The sequence below is a fragment of the Danio aesculapii genome, chromosome 11 (genome assembly GCF_903798145.1).
Source record: "Danio aesculapii chromosome 11, fDanAes4.1, whole genome shotgun sequence".
Lineage (NCBI taxonomy): Eukaryota > Metazoa > Chordata > Actinopteri > Cypriniformes > Danionidae > Danio > Danio aesculapii.
In genome coordinates this window covers 21,214,723-21,242,199 of record NC_079445.1, presented here as the reverse complement: position 1 = coordinate 21,242,199, position 27,477 = coordinate 21,214,723, and the positions used below count along the sequence as shown (strand labels likewise).

Below are 27,477 nucleotides of genomic sequence, written 5' to 3'. Positions count from 1 at the left end.
AAAGAATAGAGACATGACCCTCCCAGCAAACAATTTTGTGTTTAATAGACGTCTAATAGACATCTAAATGTAGACAGCTTGGCTAAAACAAGCCTAAATTTGGGCTGTCAGTGAAAATCTAATTCATTCGTTCATTTTCTTTTCGGCTTAGTCCTGTTATTAATTTGCGGTCACCACAGCGGAATGAACCGCCCACTTATCCAACATGTTTTACGCAGCGGATGCCCTTCCAGCTGCAACCCTTCACTGGGAAACATCCATACACACACATTCAGACACATACACTGCCAACGTTTTTAGCTTACCCAATTCACCTATACCACAAGTTTTTGGACTAGTGGGGGAAATCGGAGCACCCAGAACATGGAGAGAACATGCAAACTCCACACAGAAATAAAAATATAAAAGATATCTAAGAATAGCCCAAAACTAGACTAAGACAGATTAGACAGACTTTATATGTGTAGTCAATCATTACTGTCTATTTGATGTCTAGTTCTGGCCTATTTTTAGACGTCTATTAGATTTTCACTGACAGCCCAAATTTAGCCTTGTTTTAGTCAAGACGACTATATTTAGACGTCTATTAGACATCTATTAGACATCTAATACAAACAAAAAAACTGCTTGCTGGGCCTATTATGGACAGGACAGAGACTGAGAATGGTTCATATTACAAATTTTAACCAAACCGTGATTGTTTATTCTCTAAAGCACATCCAATATTTGAGATGAATGGAAAGAGAAATCAGTTACACTGAATGGTGAAGCAGGCATGACTGTAAGCTTCTCTGCAGTGCAGGTTCAGACCTTTATCTATGGACAGAATGCATGAGACATTTTCAGCAAGACAAGACAAAAATGAACTCAAACAACCGAATGTAAACCTAATAAAACATGAGAGACAAACGTGTAAAAATATCTTACAGGATACAGAAACACGCACGCACACACTCACACACATACACATTGAAACCAGCAGGCCCAGATACTGTCATTTAGCCCAACTCAATACTCGAAGAGCAGCAAATGTTTTAAATGATACTTCAAAAATAAGTATTTTACAGCATTTAAACATTTTTGAATCTTTTTTGTTTGTTTTTTATTTTTTTATTTCTTTCAGATTATATTTATTCCGTATGGTGTATATTCTTTGCCAACTACTTTTCACATTCTGACCACAGAGGAACAAGTGCGTGAGATTTGAGACATTGTTTTGAAAGAAGTCATGCACGTATAATATTTTAATCAACTTATAAAGTTAGAAAAGGGGAATGTTCAAGACAAAAAAAGAGAAGGTTTCTTCTGATGCAATCCTTTTAGAGTCGGGTTTCTTCAGCCATCACTTTTAGTCTCACTGTCTGGCAACTTGTCATGCCTAAATTACCTTTACAGATCGGAAACGCAACACAAAATCGTACAAGGCAGGCAAGAGTATGAGCTAAAAGGCATTCTCCAGTAATATTTTTCTTCTTTTAAAATAAAGAACTTGATTTTTTTACACAACCATTACACAACATAACATTATATGGTCGTGGTCGGTCAAGTTTCTAAAAAAACAAAACAAAAAGAAAAGAAAAATGATTTATTTTTTTCCGAATTGGATCACTGTACTTTATACGCTCCAATTTCTCAAGGGAGAATGAGATTGCTTAAGGGAAGATGAGTCTTGTGTTTGTCAACAAAACATTCTCTGTTTCCTTTGTTTTCCACGTAGTAGTCAAAGAGGCGTTCTGCACCGCTAATGCAGAGGTGAACGAAAAGCAGAAGGTAGCTGAGAGGAGCAGACAGGAACGGGGGAGTGTGTGCCCAACAGAAGAAACTTTTCAAAATGGCAACCGACCCTGAGATTGCAGGAGTCCGATACAAAACACACCACAAAAGGCACTTTATCAACAACAGTGCTTCTGTTCTACTGAAATTCAAGTTGAGAGAAAAAGTGTGTGTGGAGCTCTCATTAGTGATAAAGCGACTGGAAAAAAAACAAGTGTGCGCACTCGTTTTCTTTGATTCCTGCGCGCCGAGAGTTCGCTGTCCCCATCGCAACTCGATTCCATCTTGAGCCTCAAGGCCATCCGAGAGGAATGACAAAACAACACTGAAGAAACCACAACGCGAAATATTGTAAAAAGCCGTAAAATACTTGTGGATTGCAGCAAAGGTCCAGAGCAGGCTGCAGGGCAATATCCTCCCCTCTCCATGCCTCCGTAGCGTGCAGAGGAACTTTTCTTGAGAGATAATCAGCCCACGTCGGAGGCTTGGCATACGGCTTCTCGATAAAACATTCGAGATGCCAATTGTCCCTCCTGGCCCCCTCTGTTCCCCTCCGTCTTCCTCTGGCTCGCACCTTCAGTCCTCCCCTCCTCCTCCGTAGAGGTCTGCCAGCTTTTTGAAGCGAGGACCCCAGTCATTGAGGTAGTCGTAGTCCTGTTCCCCAGAGCTGGAGGAGTCCAGGGAGCTGACGGAGCCCGCTGTGGAGCCGCTGCCCTCGTAGTCGAACACCAGCAGGGAGTCGTAGGGAGGAGCGGTGGGGTCATTATCTGCTGCACGCAAACCCTAATAGAAGACACAGAGAACATAAAACACTGCTGTAAGGGGTCACATCAGGATAGGTTTCCTTGATCGTTTCAGATGAAAGTCCTTGATGCACTATGAAACGGAGTGTAACTTCCTCCTCAGTGGAAAGAAAAAGGATTTTTTTGTTACTGCAGTTTTTTTTCTGCATCGGATGAATCACATCATGTCTGTATTTACTTGTCAGTGACTTTGTTTGGCCAGTTCAGTGTTGTTCTTGTTAACTTAGAATTATTTGATTCACTTTATTTCAGGTAGTTGCCAAGGAAACAGGTCAAATTTGAAGTACTGCAAGTACTAACATTGCTAAAGCTACATGTATAGCCAATTGGACACACACACATTCTATATGCTCTAGTTCAGAGATGCCCAAAGTAGGGCCTGCGGGCTAAAGCTGGCCCATTGCAACCTTTGATTTGGCCCACCGTCCCATCTGAGAGGAGAGTGAGAATGATAGAGAAGGTTGGAGCAAATGCCTTTAACACAAAGTTTGTCATTTCTAATTTGACAAACCTTTTTGTTTGTCTTATTGCTGAGCTACAAAAAAGCAAAGTGAAATTAAATGTTTTCATTAAATGTTGTAAATGAATCTGATTTTTAAAAATGTAAATACTGTCACTTGACGGATAGAGGACTATGAAGAAGACATTGGCGAGTAAATCAAGGCAAAAACTAGTGTGTTATAAATAAGATTGTTCTGTTTTTACTGTAATAAGTTCATTATAAATGTAATAAAAAAACTACTGCATTAATGTAAAGCAAGTCATTTTTTAACATTATTAAATGAATTAGGAAATTACCCATGGCAACTATATTTACCTTAGTTTTTGGCCTTTCATAAGAAAAGGTTTGGGCACCCTTGCTCTAGTTCAATTCCAAATCTCCAAAATGGGTGAATGCGGTATACTGTATGCACATAGACTTTTAATTTTCAGTCTTATATTCCAAAATCGCCACATTTAAGATCTGATTTCTTTAAAAATCAGTGATTCTCACTGCTTGATAGACATACCAGGCCTGTAGCCAGCCTGGTGTAGGGGGTGGTTCTTTTTTCTCAAAATGTGGACCTTTTTGCAGTTATTCGCCTTATTTTCTATTTATTTATGAGATTTAAATTCTACATCTGATTTGTTTCAGATTTCCATGCATACTCGAAAGGAGAGCAATCACGACAACAACATCCGTTATGAAGGGTGTGATCAGACATCATCCTATCAATCAAACTATGTTACTGTAATATGAAAAGTAAAACATGGTCACACTAGTACTCTATAGAAAACAATGTTTAGTCTTTTAAAGATGTGGTGTGGCGCATCCATTGTGCAACTCCTTTGCGGGTTTCACAGTACACATTTGCACCATAGATTTTTGGTAGGGGTCTTTTGGATGAGTTTTGTATGTTTAACAATATCAATAATCAATATCAATTCTAAAATCCCAAGCTTGATCTTTCAGTGTATGCTGTTGCAGTTGATGCATGAATAAAACTTCAGTAGACATTTAGTGCACCTTGCATTGAATAATTCCAAGAAGCTTATGCGAAACAAAGTCTTTCAAAAATTGTAGCTTTTGTCAGGAAATTCAAATAATGAATCCACAGTCTTGATGCTGTTTGGTGTAGTTGGCAGATTACCGTATAGGTGCATGAATTCAAAAAGCAACAGTGTCAAAATAAATGAAGGTCTGGCATCTCATGTAATCGCTCAATCAGTGTTTCAACTGCAAAGAAACAGCTTGTAAACAATGTCATGTAGCATTACATTTACCTCAGGCAAATCATTCACTGTCCACAGCTTGTTAGTTCACTAGAGAAACGCACTGTGGAGAAGAATGTTTATCTAAATACTTGCTAAATACTATATTACCAGTACATTCTTGGGATTTCGCTTAATCTGTACACTCTCAGAAAAAAAGGTACACAGTGGTACAAATAATGTTCCTTAAGGAACAGTTTTGTACGTTTGTAAAAGACCTGTTATGATACTGTTCTGTACCTTTTATGGTATTGAAATGAAGGTACACAATTGTTCTCATAAAAAAGCTACATAAGTGTTGGACAACTCCTTCTTTATTACAATATCTATGAAAATAAATATTACTAGAAAGGCAATTTTAGGAATAATTTCCATATTAAAACATGAATCATCATTTAAAAGCATATGTTTAAATAAACTCATAAACAAAAACTATTAAGTTCTATAATACAAAACAAATGGTAAAACAAAACTATACAGTAGGTATTTCAAACTAAACATTTAAGGCATTTTTAATAAATATTTGGTAAGCATTTTCTGATAAATATATTTTCATTATTGATAACCGCACCTTTTGGCATTTGCTTTCCACTACGCATGTGAGCTGGCAAAAATCCTGCATATGCAAAGTGTTGATGCAGACATTTTAGTATTGTAAAGCTTATCAAACACTGTGCACATCTCGTTACAATACTTAGCATTAATAGCATAATTCTATTTCAATTTGAAAATTAAGTTAATAAATTAACTTTTAAGTGATTACAAAGGTATTGTGTGAAAATTAGAGAAAAAAAGATTAATATTGTACATGGGAGAATGTGTTTCTCTAACATTTTTGGGATTTTGTGAAATTTTAACAAAAAATAGAAAATCTTTTAATTTATGTTTATTTTTATTCTTTATTGTAAATGAAAAGGTGAATTTACACAAAAATAAACTTTTTTTAATTAAAAACATGTATTTGATGTTTTATATTTACTGAAAATAAATGGACACATTTTGGATATAGTAAAATGCCTTTTAATAGTTCTTGAAGGAACACATTTGACACTGTTAAGGTACAAAGTGTGAAGGCACAATATTGTATCTGCAGGTTTTAAAAACCAAAGGTACATTTTGGTTTCCCATGGTACAAATCATGTCCTTAAAGATACAAACTGCAATGGTACTAATGTGTTTCTTTGTCTGAAGGTACACATCTGCTCCATAAAAAGGTATTGCCCCAGTGACAAGGGTTTGTACCTTCTTTGGTACAATATTGTACCATTTTTTCCGAGAGTGTACAGTAAGTGATATTTTCACTATTTATTGCATATGTTCACCTTAATCTGATGAGTTTATCTAATCGCATCCTGAAATTCATGTAAAACTGTATTGATTTTATTTCAAATAATACAAAAATTGCACTAGCCCAGTTTTTGTGTCAAACATGTTGTATACTCTAGTGTGTAGCTCCAGCTACTCTGCATATCCTAAGGCTGCCTAAGGTTGGGAAAGAGTAGCTTAGGTATATTTTTTAACAAGATTAAGAATTTATATATATTCTTCTGTGAAGTCTACTTACAATTATTATTTTTTTTTTGTCCCAGAAGGCTCAGAAGCAGAAGAATAATAATATAAAAGGTTTAATTTTAAAGGTTCAAGTTGGTGTTAAATCACAAATTGTGAATTATTTCTACCAAAATAAACAGAGATTATACTGTAAGTGGACTCCAGGGAAGAAAATGATGACCTCTTTAAGAACGCCTTTGCAAATGAACAATGCTGTTTCCTCTGCCGCTCTGTAGGCATTAGTCAGACTTAAGGCCTAACTAGATTATGTTCCAAGATAAGAAACAGAGGGCACATACGTCAGTGATGAACTCCCCGATGTCTCCTGGGTGTGGTACCGTTGGCCGGACAGGATACTGAGATTCTAGGATAACGGGTCTCTCGTCCACTCTCCGCACACCTGCAGGCTTGCTCATTATGTGATCTAGAGACTCGGGCTGCTGCAGCTGACTGAGGTCATAGTCCTGCAGCAGAAATAAAAATATAGCAGCGCGGGTCTGAAACAAGGTCAGAAACGCTCTTGCAACAGAAAAGAAGCGGCAGCAAACTATTGAAAATTTAAAAACAGCCTTGACTTGACAATCGATAAAAACGCGCACTGCGGTGTGTGACACTGACCTGATCTTCCTCTCCTCCTCCCTCTTCATCATACTTCAGAATGTTATCTCTGACGTCATCCTCAGGGTCGATCAATAAGGGTTTTGTCTGACGCTCTTTCTCCCTTCGCTTCACCCACACCACGAAGAACAGAACCATACCTATCAAAACAAACAGAGGTGTCATTCACCTGTTTTCTGACTTTGACAAGGCATCAGATGCACATGACTTATTTAGTGCCCTAGGCGAAATAAGACATGACTAAAGAATACAAAACAAACACATTCTGACATTAAAATACAACTACTAAGTTAAAACGTGTCACATCTAAGCTAGGTTCATCTACAGCAAAGATTTGGGGTCTAAAGGCCCAGATATACTTCAAATTAGGTTCTATTTTATTCTTTGTTTGAGGGCAAAAAGGAGTTTGAAAAGGCTGAGTGACAGCATACTCTTTTTGAACACCCCCATGCTGCAGTAGGCGGTGTTGTAAATGTGTCATGCTGCTCGCGTGTACCCCGCTGGAACATAAGCGCACCAAATCTTTATATTGTTTTCTATTTGCTGCGTACAGACACATAGCGTCGCCAGTGTGCTTACACTCATAGAAAACAGTGTTTAGACCTTTAAATAAACAGTACACCACCTCAGAGTCCTTAATATCTCGAGTGATCGTACAGGTGAAGATACATATCGGCAGGCACAGGATGTCAAATTGACGTTGTACTCCAAAGTCGTGGGACGTTGCATTTTGGGTGGAAATGAAAACTGGGTTGACGTCAGAACCCAACGTCAGACTGACACTAGTGTCCAATGTTGGACAGACTTTGGATTTTTGTCACTTTCCAACGCAACCTAAAATCAACAGCTTGACTTTGTTTGGATGTTACCACGATCAGATGCTGAATTTTGGTTGCCATACCTGACTAATAAATGTCAGTATTTGAGGTCAATATGATGTTGGTTTAAGACGTTGGCTTGACGTTGGATTTTGGTCATTTTCCAACACAACCTAAAATCAACCAAAAATTGAATTCTAACCTAAATCTAACCTAATATTGGCGACTTATGATGCTGTGTACTGCTAGGATCTGTACCAGCTTTGTTACTTGACGGTAGCTCAAAAGTGTTTAGTAGCCAAAACAAACTCCCCCAAAAAGTTTGCTTTGGTAAGCTGTTTCCAACTGCTGAAATGAACTCATAATAAACTTTGTTATGGCCAGATTTTGTAAAAACTGAAAATTCTTGTATAATTTACTAACTCTTTACATGTTTCAAACCTATTTAACTTCCATAGAATTTGTTTTTCCTACTACGGAAGTCAATGGATACAGGTTTTCAGCTTTCTTCTAAATATCTCCTATTAGTGTTTAGCAGAATAAATAAACTAATAAAGGTTTAGAAACACTTGAGGTTGAGTAAATAGTGAGTACCTTTTAATCTATTTAATGTTTTTGGCCATATTCAAGGCTTGTCAACTTTTTGTATAAAAAACACAGCACTTGAACTCTATTGTGATGTCGAACAAGACTATTTATAAGTCTTGTTTTGTCCCCTGATACCCACAATAGCCAATTGATTTTTTTCAGTCACGTGACCTGGCAGGCAAAACAATGGGCTGTAATGGCAGCTGGGATCTCCATAGGAACGCAGCACAAGCTGATCAGATTTTCTGTTGTTTCAAGCTATGAAAATGTGGATCATGCCAACAGAACAATAAAGAGATCTGAACGCAAACTGTACATTTTGAGTCTTTGTGATTCATATCCCACACCAGTCATTAAAAACCATCACCAACCAGATCTCCAATTCTGAGATGTTTACATCCATCTTGTGAAGAATCCTCCAATCATTGGTGACGCTGGTACACTCAAAAATATTTTTGCTGCTAGCTCAAACTACTTATTTAAAATAAGCTGAAACAACACAATTCTTCAGATTATTTTGGGACAACCTAATTGTTTTAAGTTCAATCCAGTTAAAATTGTTAAATTAACTTAATTTGTGTTGGGACAACATGAATTGTATGGAAAGCTGCATTTTTTTTTTTTTTTTTAATTTAGTGTACAGTATAGTGTGCAAGTGTCTGCTTTTACAGTATATTGGGTGTCTGCTTTCTTTAACTTAGAATAACATTTGCAGCTAGGCAACATTTTTTGTGTTCATTTTTGCTATTCAAACTTTGACTTCACATTTTTATTTACTTTAGCTAAAGCTTGATTATTAGATATTGTATGTTTTTATAACTGAAATATGCTAATAAAAGTGATCTGTTGACACAGATCAACAAATACACACATATATCAACAGCCTTCTCATGTCATGTTTGACCATGCAAGATGCTGTGGATCTTTAAACAAAAAGCCATAGTTTAAGACGTTGATAATGCTGAGAAAATCCTGACTGAAAGTTAAATTAAAACGAATAATCAACAATTAAATGACAGGTTGAAAGGTTATTAATCTCCATTTACTAATGTTGTTATGATTTGGTTTTGTTGCAGTCTCTGGATGAACCATCCATCCATTAATAAATCAAACCATCCATCACTTACTGAGCAGTATAATGATACAGATGAGGATGGTGATGATGGCTCCAGTTCCCAGCCCGGCCACAGTCACTGCCCCGATCACAGTGCAATCTCCGTTTTCATCACAGGGACACACTTTGACCTTCAGGACGGAGGTGTTGGACAGGGGAGGGTTTCCAGAGTCAGAAACTAAAATGGGGACTCTGTACATGCCTGCCTCTAGGTAGGGGATCCGCAGTTTCAACTGGGCATAATTACCTAAACAGATGTAATAAATTAAAATCAAAATTCAACATTTGAGGACATAAACACACGTTATTTGCAGAGCTTCCCTACTGCACTAATATTGAAAGAATAATGTACTGCAGAATTATTAATAATTACAACTTCATTTGTAAGAAATAATCCCATAATTCAACAGCATCTGAGAAAACAGTAACTTCCAAAATGCAATTTTTGGTACAAACTTAATATGTTTTGGTTTCATGGTATTAATTAATATGATATGTCTTAAATACAAAAAATATATTTAACCATTAAATGGAGAACAAAAAATAAAAACAGGCTAAAGCAGATAACAATGATTACAAAATTAGAAAATTAAAACTCTACTACTAGTCCAAAGATTTTTTTTTATGTTCCCTCAGTTTATTTTTTCAATATGACTTTTAATATTAGCTCATATAATACTAAATATTATAAATATTATTAATAATAATATTATTAGTGTATTAGTCCAATTAAAACAAGTCATTCTGAATGGTAACTTGGTTTAAAAAAATAACCCTTAGTTTATTTACTTTTAAAATATTATAACAACTTCATTATTTGAAGAGACATATCATATCAATTAAACAAATCAAACATATCAATTAAAATGAAAAGTATTTGTATACTTATTGTCCTAATCATATCTAGCACATATTTTAACCTTTATATTGTTGAATTGTAAAAAATGAAACCTTAGACCGGTTGAATATAGTCACTTTGTAATACGTAGAATCCAAATCTAACCATTCAGGCGTGAAATGGTCCAATTTCGACGGGCAGAAGAGGGGTAAGAGGGCAGCTCAAAGACATAAGGTCCGGCGTTGGGTTCTGAATCTAAATCCGAGGCTGTGATGTTGACTGGATATCCATGTCGTGACCTCTCGCAAACCAGAGCCTCTTGAGGAACCAAGACGGGCACATTGTCATTCACATCTATCAAATAAATCTGGAGCGTACCAGTTCCTGTAGCAGGAGGGGAACCTATGAGACAGAAAGAGGATAATGATAGTCAGGGGTTATGCTTGTAAAGTTTATATATTTGTCCTGAAAACTCTCAGTTGTGTCAGGTATAAGAAATGATAACTGCACATAAATATTTCACATAGCTGTTTTCTCTTTAATAGAGCTGGGCTCGTTCTCAGAGGACAGATATGTGTAATAACTTTGCCTGAAGAAACAGACGCATCTGCACCCTACAGCTGAGTGTGAATCAAAGAAAAACCACACCGTGCAGAGGCTAGATATACACCTGCTCACTCTCACAACACAATCCGCCATCACAGACGAGGGGGGCATTTGAGAAAAACACGGCTGTTTCATTCCCAATGCTCTGACTGAGTAACAGGCTACATATTATAAAGATTGATTCTGTCAAATTCTGTTACTAGAAGGTCCGATATCAGTCTAAAATACAAGCCGTCAACCCTGGACGTCTGTATCAACTGCTAGACAAAACGCTAGTCCCTAAAGACATATTGATTCAGGTCAACATGCCTTTGTTCAGGGAGAACGCCTGACAAGGCCTGCCACTACACACACATTTGAAAACTTCAGGGAAAAACATACCAAGACAAGCAGATGGCCTGGTCGATTTCCTAATCATACCAATCTCCTTTCAAGATTTCTGAGCTTGTAAAGTGATACCCCATGTTAAGCCATTTGAGTATCTTCATTTCATAGAGACTAGCTAAAAAGTAAACATGCTAATAAGGCAAAGCAAGTGTATTTACATAGCACATTTCATACACGATGATAATTCGAAGTAAATAGGTATCAAAGGAATTAAAAAAAAAAAAAAGACATAATAGTGTGAGCTGTCGTACGTAGCGCAGTGCTCATTCAGTAAAGGCACAGCTAAACAGATGTGTTTTAAGTCTTGATTTGAATGTGCCTAATGCTGGAGCACATCTGATCATTCCTGGAAGCCGATTCCAGCAGCGGGTGGCATAGTGGCTGAAGGTGGATTCACCCTGCTTTGACTGAATTCTTGGAAATTCTAGTTTATTTGATCCTAAAGATCTGAGTGATCTGTTAGATTTGTATTCAGTAAGCATATCTGTAAAGTATTGAGGTCCTAGGTCATTTAGTGATTTATAGACAAGTAATAATACTTTAAAATCTATTCAGAATGTAACTGGGAGCCAGTGTAAAGACCTGAGGACAGGTGTGATGTGCTCTGATTTTCTAGTTCTGGTTAGAATTCTGGCAGGAGCATTCTGGATAAGCTACAACTGTCTGACTGACTTTTTGGGAAGGCCAGTTACACTAATACATTACAGTAATCTACCCTGCTGGTGATAAAAGCATGGACAAGTTTCTCCAAGTCCTCACTGGAAACAAAGCATCTAATTCTTGCAATGTTTTTGAGAAGATAGTATGCTGATTTAGTTACTGCTTTGACATGACTACTGAAACTCATATCTGTCTCCAGAATAACACAAAGATTCTTGACATTATATTTTGTTGTTTGAATAAATAAACAGATTTGGGATGTTAATTAAATATACAATTAAATGCATTGCATTCACTTTAAAATGCTCTAGTCTTATATGTGTTTCATTAAGTATGACTCTTTTGAGTGAATTGGTTTGTCCTGAACATCTCTGTTCTTCATAGAGTATGTGTGAACTGAATCATTTACACAAACTGATTCATCACAAACAGTTCAACCTCTCCTTAGCTTTTGAATCTCATTACAGTTTATTTGTTTGGACACTCACAAACACACACTTGTACAGCCATCCTTATAGCAACTTCACATAGACCTAATGATTTTTATACTGTACATACTGTATATTCTATCTCCCAATACCCTATCATTAAACTCAACACTTACAGGAAACATTCCACATTTTTACATTTTCAAAATACTTGATCCTCTGTGAATTATAAATCGTTTTACTGATGGAGACTAAACAATATAAACACAAAATGAAAAAGACACAATTCTAGAATTGCTTTATTGAAAACATCAAAAAGAAAGAAATATTAAAGGTCCCATGAAATTAAAATACAGTTTTTAGATGTTAGTATCAGTATTGCTCGTTTTTTAAGATATCTATAAGCTAGTGTGCTCCAAACCAGTGATAACCAGTGAAGCAATTTGCTTTTAGAATATATAAAAGTGATATAAACATGCAAAGCTTGTAGTTTATCACTTCTGCCTAAATGGATCAAAAGTTTTATTCACGTCAACCCATACTACACTTTCTCATCAAATCATAACCAATCATATGCTCTCTAGTCTCTGACATGCCCCGTCCCCTGCAAGACGCTTCTCGTTTGCTTTTCATTTGATGCACTTGAGCTTAACAACTCTCGCAGAGCGCTGATAAAACAAAACGTTATTGGCCGTTTTTTTAACTAAAGGGGAGGAGCTACACAATGTCCCACCCTCTCTTCGTGTTTCGGTTGAGATTACGTCAAACATCGAATATAAATGCACATTTCAAAGCACTTCATTAGACCTTATCTGTAAATTACAGAGCATTGTCTTTTATATTGGAAATAAAGCAATTGGAACAAATGTCCCTACAACATAAAGAATCCAATTACACGTGCACACATACACATCTCATATAAGTTGATTTGAAAATTCTGATTGATTCTAGTGAATCTGTGAATTCCATCTCACATGTTGTGCTGAAAATGTCATTTATTCTAGTAAATCAGTTCATTGAAAATAGTCATCCATATTATATATTAATGATTTTAGTAAACTGTTTTTGTGTAAACAAAATTAATTCTTCAAATTAGTAACATAAAATGTTTTTGTTGTATTTAGTAGAAATAATTATTTTCAAGCTTTGATAGTGTATTGTACATCATTCCTATAATCACGCTGCCTTTAACTTGTATGCAGTTAGCTTTTTTGCTAATTAGTTATTTATTAGAGTAGCTTGATTGTACTTCAAATACTTGATTGACATTGTGGCAACAATAATTAAAGCTCTGGCATCTTACGCGATGGGAATCTGCTATCTTTGACCAATTTAATGTTACAGCATCCAAAGTCTCATTATGGTGTGTGATTTCAAGTCAATAACAGAGGCAATTGTTTTGTTTGTCTGGAAGGCTGCTTTGCAAAAAGTGCTCTTGAAGTGTTGCCATGTCCTCTTATTATAAGCGGTCCAGATAATGGGCTTATGGAATCTAATGTATGTTGTTAATAATGTAGATGCAGGTTGTGGTATTTTGATAGGTGGCTTACTTATTACTAAGATAAATGTTTATATGGGATTGTACTTATTTCTAGCAAGATCTGGATACACTAATGAGTTAAGATGTACTACGTTCACTGTGATTTCTTGCACAGAGCTTTCAGAAGAGAGATATATTTTAAAAATATCCTTAACAGTTTTTATAATGTGGTTGTCACTACCTGCATTTATTGGATGTTAGTTTGGTAGTTTAATTGTAAATTACAGAGTGTTGTCTCTACAGAACAGGATTAAGAAGTAAAAGGTGAAATAACAACAAAATGTAGCTGCAGTGTAGGTCATTTATATGACAAAAACAACACCTAAATTACAGCTGCAAGCAGCGACGAAAAGGAACCTTGCTCCCGGGCTCACCACCTTCCCGTGGCTTTAGGATGACAGAGATTAGTGGACAATAACAATTTAAGCTCAAAAAAGCTAAAAAACTTGAGAAAATCGCTGATTTATGCCAAACCTCCTTCTGTCAGCAGGTGGCGCTTTGAATATGACTTAACATTGGCATATAAATCAACTGTGATTGGACAGCAGCTTTGTTGGAACGCATTCTTGGTTGAATAGAGCATGAGAATGAAATCCAATCAGAGTAAAAAAATGACCCAGTGCTGATAGGTTATGATTTGATTAGCAGTCTTTAGGAGAGGAATCTTATCAAACGTAAATTTTCAGGCATTGCGAAACACTGAAGTTTGTCAGACCACCACAGACACGCCCTTCGATGAAAACTCTAGATCGGTGGTCCTCAACCACCAGGACGCGGACCACTACCAGTCCTTGGATCAATTGGTACAGGGGACGCACAAGAAATCATTAATTATTTCTGTTTTATTTATTATCTGAGTCTAAACAATCTTTTATTTTGAAAAATGACCGTATTCTCTCGGTTACATCTCGGTCACTTGAGCGCCCAAATTTAACCCCCAAGCAGCAGAAAGAGCAAGAAACAGACGTCTGTGGAAAGTTTCTTTGCTAAGGGGAAAAGTCCCAGTAAAGAACCCGCAAACTGCCAAGGAATAGATCCGCAACCCATTTGTCAGCAAATCAGGTGAATTCACCATGGCTGGGCAAGTACATCAACTGATGGAGATCCCAAATGTCTGTGGCCTTTAAGGGGCCGTTCACATATCGTGTCTTCTCTAGAGTTCGCACAAGTTTGTGAATAGATGTGCGCGGCTTGAGGACTACTGCTCTAGATCGTCACACTTTAAAATTACAAAGGCCTTTGGATTAGACTGACAGAACTTGGACTTGATCTGCTGAAATTTCTAAGAGGAGTGTGTTACAATGTAAAATATGTAATTTCCCATTGCCAGCAGGTGGCGCTATGACTATAACTGGATATTGGCATTTAAACATGACTCTTATCAAACGTGTGGATTTTGAGGAAGATCAGACAATGCATGCCTGAGTTAAAACTTCCTTTTTTTGTTGCGAATCATCAAAGTTTGTGAGGTCACCACAGACACGCTCTTTGACAAAAACTTTAGATCTTCGCAATTTAATATCACCATGGCCTTTAGATAACAATAACCAATTTTGGTGTTGATCTGATAAAGTCCATAGGAGGAGTTTGTTGAAGTACAATGCCTGCAAATGTCCTTTTTCGGCAAAAGAAGTTAAAAAATATCTGACTTCCTGTTGGGTTTAAGATTTTACTCCACGTGACTTTTTTGTAGGTATTGGTGTGTTTGATGTTTGAGCCAAATTTCATATATGTGTGCATGAAATGTAGCTTGGGGGCCGTCAAATGTGCATAGGTGGTGCTGTCATGCTATTTTGGCACACTTCCGAAACCTATAACAAACGTACATTTTCACCACTTTTTAGGCATGTTTAGACCCTCAAAAATGCAATTCATTCTAGAGAATAATAATAAGAAGAAAAAGAAGAAGAAATGGAAAGAAATGGTGCTCGCTCCCTAACTACAGTAAATGTGGGTTCACATAATACACTTTAGCATTTCTGATATGTACAGAAAATGTGTTAAGCTATACAGTTTCTTCTTTTAAGAAAGTTTGTGTAAAAAATGGTAGACAAGCAAATCAACTGTGATTGGACAGCAGCTTTGTTGGAACTCCTTCTTGGTTGAATAGAGCATGAGAATGAAATCCAATCAGAGTAGAAAAATGGCCCAGTGCTGATAGCTTATGAATCGATAAGCTGTGAACAGCTTTTTTTTTGCTCTGTGGGACAAATGGGACAAAAGTTCAAGCTAACCAACTTCTCTCCAAACTGACCTAGCCAATCGTTCAAATCCATATTTTCATACACAGCAGCTTTAATGCATCGACACTCACTCAAAGTTTTCAGGCAGTTTAAACTTTCCAACTTTCTTACCATTGTCCACAGCCAGAAAGGTTGCTTCGTATACGTTCTTCTTCATATAAGGAGACTCACGATCCAGCACCGCGGTGGTGGTGATCCTTCCATTGGTCCTGTTGATTTTCAGCCAGTTGGCTGGATCTGACAGTTTGGAGTACCTGAAGGCCAAAAGCATTTGTTCATCAGATTACTCCAGATAAAAATCCATAAGCATCTGCAAGAAGCGACCACAGAGCTCAACGCTCAATCATAATTTATGCTGTAACAGTATGGCTGAGGGTAATAATGTAGAACTTTGAGATCATCAATCCATTTAAATGCCGTTAAAATCATATTTAGCCTGTTATGAGGATATAGCATGTGGATTATTAAGATATGTCCCTCATTCAGTCGCAGCATGGGCTCTGTTCTGATCAATGGATCTGCACAGAGAAATGTGGAAACATTTACACTCAATCAAATCACAGATGTGACACATAATCTTTCTTCTATGTATTATTGGGTAATGCATCAGGCTTCTGTGCTATTAATCCAAAACACTGAAGCTAAAAACGGTTACAGCCTATTTATCTACCAGACCAGGCTTCAAAGTTACATTGATTTGTTATTGGTATTCAAATGTGGTGAAGTTAATGGTGTTGTGATATACCAGTATACTGAATATTGTGTTGATTATTGCAGTTACATTATAAAAGTAACCATGTTTTTTAAAAACCCTTTGGAAAGAACACACAATAATCCTCTTGCATGTAATTTGCTTCATTCATACTTGACACCAGAGGGCACCCTCACACAGAAGGTTCACAAATGAGACAAGGAAGAGTAACAACACACATGGCCAAATCCCAAATGCCACACTTCATGTGCTTTTCAGGTAAAAACAATAACCTGGTAATCTAAGTCAACAATGTTTACAAGACATTATTCAGAAATCAGTTTAGTTCCACAGTGATGTCAAAATGTGATAATTTGCTTATTTAACTATTTCATTTGTCATTAATCGTGCTATATATCATATAAAAAGCCACCTAAGGGTATTGCAACTTGTCTGTGGGGAAAATTGTGGTTCATGTCATCTTCTGAAAATGTAGCATTTCACTGCATTGCATTGCAGATTCAGATTACATTACTGCAGCTGTATTCAGTTCAATTCATCTTTATTTCTGTAGTATATTTTGTCAAAACAGCTTAACATAAAAGAAGAATAAACAATATGGGAACACTTCAGGTCAAGAAATCATCTCAGTTTGTTGTATGTTTCCTCCTTCCATACTACAAAATGTTTGCTCTGTCTAGATGTGGTTAAAATTCCAGTAAGAAGGTGTTTCTGTCACATACATGTTTGACACTTAATGCTTTTAATCTGTGTAAGGGGTAAAAACTTTGACGGATGGTTTATGGTGAATTCATTTATGACTTTACTCTGATGACAGAAAACAGATGCATTGTCAGCTTATTAAATCTAGGGTCGCCACAGCGGAATAAACCGCCAACTTATCCAGAACATGTTTTACGCAGCGGATGCCCTTCCAGCCGCAACCCATCACTGGGAAACATCCACACAAACTCATTCAGACACATACACTACAGACAATTTAGCCTACCTAATTCACCTATACCACATGTCTTTGGACTTGTGGGGGAAACCGGAGCACCCGGAGGAAACCCATGTGAACACGGGGAGAACATGCAAACTCCACATTTAATTTCAGTTGGAAGTAAATGAACATGCTGAAATAAAAGCCTAAGCAACTTCTGTTTCACGCAGGCTTTAAGCAGGTACTCTTTTATTATTCTTTTTAAACTTCCTTACTTTGATCCTGTGCTAAAAATGGTTTGAGTCTCATTCATTCATTCAATTTTCCTTCACCTTAGTCCAGGGGTGCCCAAACTCAGTCCTGGACAGCCAGTGTCCTGCAAAGTTTAGTTCCAAACCCAATTAGACACACCAGAACCAGCTAATCAAGCTCTTACTAGGTATCCTTGAAACTTTCAGGCAGGTGTTTTGAAGCAAGTTGGAGCTAAACTAAGTTGGAGCTAAACTACCTGCCTTAGTCTCTTATTTATCAGAGGTTGCCACAGCGGAATGAACCGCCAACTATTCCAGCATATGTTTTACGCAGCGGATGCCCTTCCAGCCATAACCCAGTACTGCATGGGGAACACCCATACACTCTTGCATTCACACACACACACTCATAGACTATAGGCAATTTAGTTCAATTCATCCATACCCAGTTCTTAAATTTGAGCCGGATCTTTTCGGATCCTGTTCTGGAAAATGTCAGATATTCATATTTTGCGTTTTGGTTTTTATTTTAATGGATCCCGCATTAACTTGGATACCTAACGTGAATACATGTACGTGTGTGTGTGTGTGCGAGTGTGTGAGAGAGAGAGAATGTGAACAAGCGCAAGTGAAGGCTGTGCGGGTTGTCACCATGCGCAAGTTAAAGCAGAAGTCTATTGGCCCTCAACAATATTTTCAGCCAATCGGCTTTCTTATGTTTACAATCACTCTCATTAGTTGGTGATTGTTTCACGTACACTGAGCAGCGAAAATAAAAAGTACCACAGTGGTCAACCTAAATAATATTTGTATTTTTAAAATGGCAAAGAGGCATTCAAGCATATTTTCCACAAGTAAATCTGATAATGAGCCTGATCAAACAAGATCTTGAGAAGATGAAACTGTGCGAATGGATCAGGATAGCAGGAGACAGAAGCAAAGCGATTTTTTAAGTCAGCCAGAAAACATTGACAGAAGAGCCAACTGTCGGCTCTTCTTGAAGATAAGACTGAGTCATTAATTTTTTTTTCCCACTTCTAACTGCATAGTGATTGTTCATACGATCTAGGCTACATTTGTAGCTACATGTTTTTAATATCCAAGATTGACCTATAACAATATATGCCACAAAACAATTAAAGACCATTCAGAAATGTGATGCTCTTTTTTGCGATGTCACCGTTTAATGACGTCATGTTCTGGAAAAAATGAAATTGTTTGGTGGACGTCGGTCACGGTAACTTTTATTTTCTGATTTTGTTCCAGGAATTATTCATTTACATATTAGGCACTGCCTATAGTGCATGTCTTTAGACTGTGGGGGAAACCGGAGCACCTGGAGGAAACCCACACGAACATGGAGAGAACGTGCAAACTTCACACAGAAATGCCAACTGGCCCAGCCGGGACTCGAACCAGAGACCTTCTTGCTGTGAGGCGATAGTGCTAACCACTGAACCACCATGCCGCCTTCTCATATATTAAGTAATAATAATCAGATAATGTGATTCATTTGCCGTTTTTTCAATCAGCATATCTCTATCATGCATTCTTGTGGCTAATCATGTTGTGAAAAATCTCACATTACAAAATTGCTAATAATCAAGCCCCCACTGATATTTAGTTTGTCTGTCATGCTGTTTTGTTTGCTAAGCACTTCTGTGTGACTTGTTTGAGCCTATAACATTGATAGATTCAGAGAGCGAGAGCGCCACAGTGTGGACTGTATTGATCGGACTGTTCCTCGCACACAGTGATCTATGGAGCAAGTCTACTGAAGGTCCCTCGAGTGTGTGAGTGAACGTGCATGGAGGCAAACTTTGGATCGATACTTCAAGCTGGCATCTTGCCCGCACACTTTTGAGTCATGGAAAAAAAAATCAAGAGAGATCAAGCATGAACGACTGATAGAGAGAGAGATAGAGAGAGAGAGAGAGAGAGAGAGACAATAGAAGCAGCAGTGTGGGGAACGGTTCGACTCATTACTCACTGACCTTTCACCCTGTTGCCTGGCAACCCAGGCACAACCAAGGGACTAGAACAGGAGAGAGTCAATTAAAAGCATTTAGCTGCTCCCAGGGGTGCTAATGGTGCGAACGATACGTGCTACATCACTTGACATACAGCACAGTATGGAAATTGCATGTACTTCTGATGCTAGCACACAAAAGGAGGAGCTGACCTACAGCTGAGAGTGATGGATTTGTTTTAGGCTTGTTTTCCATAAAAATGGCTCTTAAACTCAACTAGTCAAATAAAGCCCTCATGAATTTATGGGAATTTGAGAACTCAAACATGATTCAGCAGAAAGTGAAAAGTGAACAGAGTGGCTGGAATAGGCTAGACTTTATGTGACGGACAGCATAGGCTGGTTTGCAGTTTACAATTCTGATGTGTCACTCAGCTCTTGAGTGCTTTATTTAAATGATCAATAGAAATCGCTGAGTCAGTCTGGTATTTAAGAAGACTCTAAAAATCTTTAAAAAAGTAACTGTTATATTTATGTAGAATTTACACATTTTAAATGTCTGAATGAATGAGTACAGTGTATGCCTTAAAGCAGGCATGTCCATGCTCGGTCCTGGAGGGCCGGTGTCCTGCAAAGTTTAGTTCCAACCCCAATCAGACACACCTGGGCTAGCTAATCAAGCACTTACTAGGCTTTCTAGAAACATCCGTGCAGGTGTGTTGAGGCAAGTTGGAGCTAAAATCTGCAGGACACCGGCCCTCCAGGACCGAGTTTGGACACCCCTGCCTTAAAGGCAATGTGGCATGTGTTTGTGTTTTATGTAAGTTGAGAAATTCATTCATTCATTCATTCTTTTTCTCCCTTTATTAATCTGGGGGAGCCACAGCGGAATAAACCGCCAACTTATCTAGCACCTGTTTTACCAAGCAGATGCCCTTCCAGCTGCAACCCATCACTGGGAAACACCCATACACAAGCAATCACACACATACACTAAGGCCAATTTAGCTTACCCAATTCACCTGTACGTCTTTGGACCGTGGGGAAAACCGGAGCATCCGGAGGAAACCCACGCGAACACGGGGAGGACATGCAAACTCCACACAGAAATTGCCAACTGACCCAGCTGAGGCTCGAACCAGTGACATTCTTGCTGTGAGGCGATTGTGCTACCCACTACACCAGCACTATACTGGGGCGTTAGGACCCACACAGACTGCAGGTTGAGCACTCCCTGCTGGTCTCACTAACACCACTTCCGGCAGCAACTTAGCTTTCCCGTGTGGTCTCCCAGATACTGACCAGACGCAGCCCTGATTAGCTTCAGTGTAAGGACATGCTGTAATTCATGACAAACAAGCACTGTTTTAAAAAGGTTTTAAACTTGTAAAACTCATTCTTCATCACATTTGATGATGACTTATGATCACAGCGAGCTGAACAAATCTTTTAATCCCAGTTGCTTTGCGAACATTCTGTCTTGTTGATATGATTATATGCATTACTACGGAGACATATTAATACACGGCTGTCAATCAATTAGGTGGGTGGGGAAACTGCACTCCTATGTCACGCTGCGGTCGGCCTCAAAATTCAAGATTTGAATCTTATTTTAACATCAGGAAATTAAAAAATATGACTGTGGACACACTATACCTACACATAGTTCTGTCTGCAGCTTACAAAAGACGATTTTCATCACAGGTGCCCTTTAAAGTATATGAAAAGACAGAGGAATTAATATCAACGTCTGCATTAGCAGATCAGCTTTTTAAAGGTTATTACTGTCCATTTACTCTAGAATGATCACAGTAAAAGCTAAGTAATATGACATAATGCATAAACATGCATTAAACACTTATATTCAGCAGTGTACATCTGTTTGTTGCCTCATTATTAACATGCACATGTGTCTGTTGCCTCATTACAAACATAAGTGTCACAATATACATGATAAACTAACAAAAGACACGTTTAAACAGAGCTTATGTTTCTGTGGGGTGGCACCGCATATTATAATCCATATATTCCAAATTTTACATTCAGATGTAAACAGATGAGACTCATTTTCATGCATGGCTGCCTGTTTTACAGAACTGCTTACTCTATCTTGAAGCGCACCTATGATGAAAATCAACTATTGTAAGCTGTTTGGACAGAACTGTGTGTATGTATGGTCTGTCCACTGTCATATTGGAGTGATATAAACCCAACAAGTCTCTTTTTGAAAATTTCCTGCGGTTAAAAAAGGACCCAAATCCCAGTGATTTTGAGGACAACCACAATGTGACGTAGGAGTGCGGTTTTCCCTGCCCACCAAATTGATTGACACGCAGCATGTTTCTATAATAACCTGTATAATCTGTCAACAAAACATTTTTTGCAAATAAACTGGGATTAAAATATTTGTTACAACGCTCTGTGATTTTCATAAGTTTCATAAGTTTAAAACATTTTTAAAACAGCATGTTTGTAATTAAGACAGTAAAATCGCAATGTAATTCTTAACCAATAAAATCACCACATCCGCATGGTGTCAGTAAACACTAATATGTGTGTACTGCAAACGCCATGTGTGTGACTCATCATTTCAGAAAGGCTTGAATAAACTCAACCATACATCAAATAAACTTAATTTAGCATTTTTGTCTAATGAGCTGTATTTCAGCTTCATCCGAGTCTGTCTCTGCACTGTTTATCTGATGTAACGCATGATGGGAGTGGTGGGTGGAGAGAAGCAGCTCATTTGATTTAAAGACTACAAAACAGGCTACAAAAACAACGAATTGTATTCAACGAGTTGTATTCAAACAACGAAATGGGCAGATACCAATAAACCAAAATAAACCAATATCTGATTGGTATTTTGAGCTGAAACTTTACAGACAAATTCTGAAGACGCCAAAGGCTTATCTTACATCTTGTAAAAGGGGTAAAATAGGTGCCCTTTGAAGCCTATTCTGTTTTCAACATAAGAGTCCCACATACATAGTGAATATAATAAAGGCTTAGTCACAAACACACACACACACACACACACACACACACACACAAAAAAATTCTTTGTTGTATCATAATTGTAATCTCAGTAGGAAACGTTGTAGTAAGTCAAACACTGCCTGGGGCTGCATATTAACGATCTTGTTTTGATTGTCATAGATAGTGTTTTGTTTCGATTGGCCAGTTTTTGACAAGGATTTTACATTTACAGTATTTACAGGAGAACAAAGAAACAATGGTGTTTGATGCTCACGGTATGACATTCCCATGTACTGAACTATTATTATTTAGCGATGCCAAGGTGTATCCAGATTTTCATTATATGACTCCTTTAAAAAGCAAATTTTATTTTTCGAAGGTCTTAAATAAAAAAAAAACAAACAAAAAACATTTCAGTAGCACTTATAACATTTCAATAGCACTTATAATGTCCTCTTAAAGTCTGAGGAGTGTATGATATAATTCTTTTCCTACATCTTTTTTTGAAAAAGCAAGTCAAAAAAATTACAATTAACATCCAAGAAATCTTCATAATTCATCATTTAAAAATTTCAGGTATTTGACAACTTCTAAGCTTTTTTCTAAAATAATTAATATATTAACATAAGTGAGTTTAAAAAGTATTAATTATTACTTCATTTTAAACCACTTGACACTGAGGCATTATTATTATTATTTTGCTGAAAGACTTTTTTTTTTTTTTTTATCTCAGACATACTTTGCCATTGACTAAAGCATGTGTTGAAGCCAGTAAGAACATACATGATTGACATTTATGGTGACTCCGAAAGATTGACATCTGGACAGACAAAAGTAGTTCCTGTCATTTCTCTCTACCTGATAGTTTGCTGGATGAAGCGGTCTGGATCCAGAGCCGCGAAAGTAGCAAGGGTGGTGTCAGCAGGTACTCCCTCTTCAAAGCGGATGACTTTAGGGTTGGATGGGAAGACAGGAGCCTCGTTGACATCCAGTACTGTGATGGTGACACCAGCAGATGAAGACGGCGAGGAGGGGATCCCACTGGCCAGGTGAGCTTGGTTTGAGACCACCACCATCAGCATGAAGGCTCCATTCCGCTCATAGTCAACTGGCTGCGCACATAATCACAAGGGATCAATTTCAAAGAATGTGATTTTAGTTCTTGTAAAATAAGAAAGACCGATTGTTAGAAAAAAGCAAAACTGTTATAATTTCACAAAAAGACCTTAACCTTTTCATTGTCAGGCAGAACTGCCTGAAAAGACTCCAAAAAGTGTTAGAAGATGAACTGAAAGTGGCTCAATTTGAGTTAGGAAATGGAGTGAACTCTAATGGAAAGGTTAGGAGTTGACAAGGAGATGAGTGTGAGAGGATCATCTGTTCTGTGGATAGAAATGTGATGTGCCGGACAGCATGTGACAATGAAAGCTGTGCAACTCTTCTAGAGAGGCTAAAATGCGTTTCTAAGTATCCTGAGATTCTATCAGACTCTCACACACGCAATTTTAAATGGCTGAAAAGAGTGTACAAAATATGCACATACAGTGCTCAGCATATACGAGTACATCCCTCACAAATCTCTCATTTAAATTAATATATTCTCAAGGATGCTTTACAATATTACATTTGTGCATATACGTTAGATTAGTCAGTGCTAAAGGCAATTCTGGAGCTGATCTAACAAAATAACTTACAATAATGGTTCAAAAATAATGAGGGCAAATTAATATGTTAGAGAAAAATATTAAATACAATTTTCAAAAATAGCAAAAATCAAGAGAAACTAAAAATATGTACAATTTTGCATGAATTTAAATGTATTATCTTTCCATTTCTAAAGATGTTTTGAGACTAAAATATTACTTTATTAAATATATCTGTTTAATAAATCTTTTTTGATCAAATGCACCAATATGTATCTGTAAAACCGAACAATCAACTTTATCAAATGAAATGAGTGTAGTTAACTCCACATTTAATGAAAGTTAATTCTACTCATTTAAAAAGTTTTGAACTTTGAAAGTTAATTAAATAACTCATTACTTCAGCTTAAATAGAGTAAGTTCACAGTACTTTGGGCATACATTACATACAATACAATACATTGGGTTTTACAGTACTCAGTTAATTTGAGTTCTCTACATTTATTGAGTTTTACTGTGCTTAAACTGCTTTGTTTACTCAAATGTATTAAGTTCACAGTACTCACACAGTTTTTGAACTTAAATGGTTTGTTGTAATCTGTTTCTCCAAATGGTTTGAGTTACCTTAACTTTTTGGGTTTTACAGTGTATTAACCATATTCAAGAAATGAATGCAAATATTCACTTTCAAAATGGGGTGAACTCATATATGCTGACCACTGTATATGAAATTAAGGCCCCAGTATATGCCCATTCTTCTTTTAAGGTATTTAATTAAAGTTGTACAAAATATGCACATAGGTTTTGAAGTTAAGGCCCCAGAATATGCTCGTTCTTCTTTTAAGATTTTTAATTAAAGCTGAATCCTAGAGTCAGAGGTTTTAACCTGAAGTAAAACCTTACAGAAAGCTTGCAAACCATTTCAAATTCCCAAAACAAACATAAAAAAGAAAAAAGTTTGGCCTTATTTTGTTTGTTTCTCGAATTTCTCGAGATTATCAGGCCATTAAACTTCACTGACTCTAAAGCATTAGAGCAATTCAGGCTATAAAATGGGGAGGAAAAAAATAAAAGCTGTGAACGTAAATTATTTTTAATGTCAGCTATTCACCTGCAGTGCAATCTCCAGCTTCTTCCATTATCACCCAAATTGTGTTTTTCCCTTGGTCTAACACCCAGTATGGGTCAACACATTCAAAAATAAAGTGTCAAATATTCATTGTAAGCCTGACAAATAATTAACTTCAGTGAATAATTAAGACACTGGATCTAGGGAAATGACTAAAATCACCTGGCATGCCTGGCCAATGCTTGGTGATGTCATTTTGTATAGAAAACTTACATGCATGTGCAAATATGGTCGTGTAGTCTGTGGATTGTTGTCAGGTACTCATGTTTTCAGTCTTTGCATAATATGCATGCGCATGATGTCACAATTTTCAAAGAATTAAATTTTTGGAGCTTACATCAGTGCTTCCCAAAATGGGGGTAGCAAGAAAATGAGGGGGGGGGGGGGGGGGGTCAATTGGGGATTTACAAAAATATCACGTATGTTATTAAACTAGAATGACCATATTTTATCCATAACCTATAGAAATTAATATAAATATATATAAAATTAAAAAAATAGTATTTAATAGTTACACAAAAAAACAACATGCAAATAAAAAGAAATCAGCCTTTCAATACTTGGATTTCATTGGATTGGGACCCCTGGGGTTATTACGCTAATGACACAACAGTAGTGTTAGTTGTAGCAAATTGATTTTACTGCAAAATGTTAAACTTTGACACCTTTACGGCACTCACGTACATTAAAAATAAAGGCCACAACTTTAAACCAATAAATATTCTCGTGCTGTAAACATTCTGCCCACCATTCTCATTCAGTGAAGTTAATATTTAATTAAACAAATGATTAATGACTATTATATGGTTGTTAGACTATTGCATTTTTTTGCATTGTCAATAAGCTTCTTTATAAAGTTCATATTGGTGTGTGTGCACCGTTGTATGTAGTGTCTGTACGTTTCTAACCAGTGTTGGGGAAAGTAACTTTTGAAAGTAGTGCATTACAATATTGAGTTACTCCCCCCAAAAAGTGCAGTACTTAGTTACTTGTTATGGAAAGTAATGCGTTATATTACTTTTGAGTTACTTTTGCGTTACTTTTCCTTACCTGGATGAGGTTTGATCTCTTTCAGAACTTGCAGGTGTTGTTTCACCTTTTTTATCGAGAAGCTCTGCATTTAACAACCACCTACTGTATATAACCTACACCTTTATTTTCCATTAAAAATGTAGGATAAAAATATATTTTGAGAACTTTCTGAACCCAGTGCTATACATGCAGTATATACAGTACAGATTAATGACAACATGTAATGTGTTTGCTACTTTTGAATGCTTTGTGTTATTAGTAAATTTACTGTCCATTGAGATAAACACTGCAATAAGTACTAACAATAAATAGTTTAAGGCAAGTTTAAACCTTTAAAATGTTTAATAACAAAATGAACATTAAGACGATAAAAAACATCCCCAAATCAAAATAAATCTTTCAACTATAAAAACTATACATTGAATAAATTGCTTCACGTGGCCCTAACAAATGTGTATATTGTTTATCTAAAGAGGAAAAATCTTACTATATTACAAAACTTAGTCGCTTCTACAGTAACTTAACGTTAGACAGTCGCTGCATCTCCTCAACAACAAAAGCAATAACCTTTTAAGTTTAGTTGAATTAATTGTTCTACCTGGAGAACGTGAACTGATGTCAATCATTTGCTCTTTAGCTGGAGGTGGCGTGCGGGTGTAGTGCTTCACACCCAGTTTTATTTTTTGCATTTTCGATGTTGTGTTACTTGCAGTTGTCAAGAGTTTTACTTACACATAATCTACACTTAACAGCAATCCACCTCTTTTCTTCGATGAGTTCAGATAACAAGAATCCATTGCAAAAATGTAAGTCTCCAGCCAGGGGCGTTGCTAGACATTATGCTCTACTGGGGCACACACCCCAACCTGACCAAAGCCCCCTTATATATATATAAATACACTATATATTTATATAAATACACTATATATATATATATATATATATATGTTTTTTTTTTTAAGTAGCCTGCTCTTTTTGCGCGCATGCTAACTAAATCATATCTCACTGCATTTACTGGGGCACTGGAGATTTTGGGTCTAGCGACGCCCCTGTCTCCAGCCTGCCATTCTGATTGTAGTGATGACGGGCGATTCGCGAATGAATCGTTTGTTTTAACCGGA

General features: G+C 36.9%; 1 protein-coding gene across 1 annotated transcript in view; it reads right to left on the bottom strand.

Moving 5' to 3' along the window:
• Positions 1-741: 741 nt before the first annotated feature.
• Positions 742-27,477, bottom strand: part of cdh4 (cadherin 4, type 1, R-cadherin (retinal)) — a 435,394-nt gene continuing 408,658 nt past the window's right edge. The window contains exons 11-17 of the mRNA XM_056467830.1: positions 23,411-23,664; positions 15,831-15,973; positions 10,021-10,257; positions 9,031-9,264; positions 6,498-6,637; positions 6,179-6,343; positions 742-2,556 (exon numbers count right to left, since the gene is read on the bottom strand). Of these exons, the coding sequence (XP_056323805.1) occupies positions 2,350-2,556; positions 6,179-6,343; positions 6,498-6,637; positions 9,031-9,264; positions 10,021-10,257; positions 15,831-15,973; positions 23,411-23,664 (1,380 nt within the window). The 3' untranslated portion in view covers positions 742-2,349. The remainder of the gene's footprint in view (positions 2,557-6,178; positions 6,344-6,497; positions 6,638-9,030; positions 9,265-10,020; positions 10,258-15,830; positions 15,974-23,410; positions 23,665-27,477) is intronic.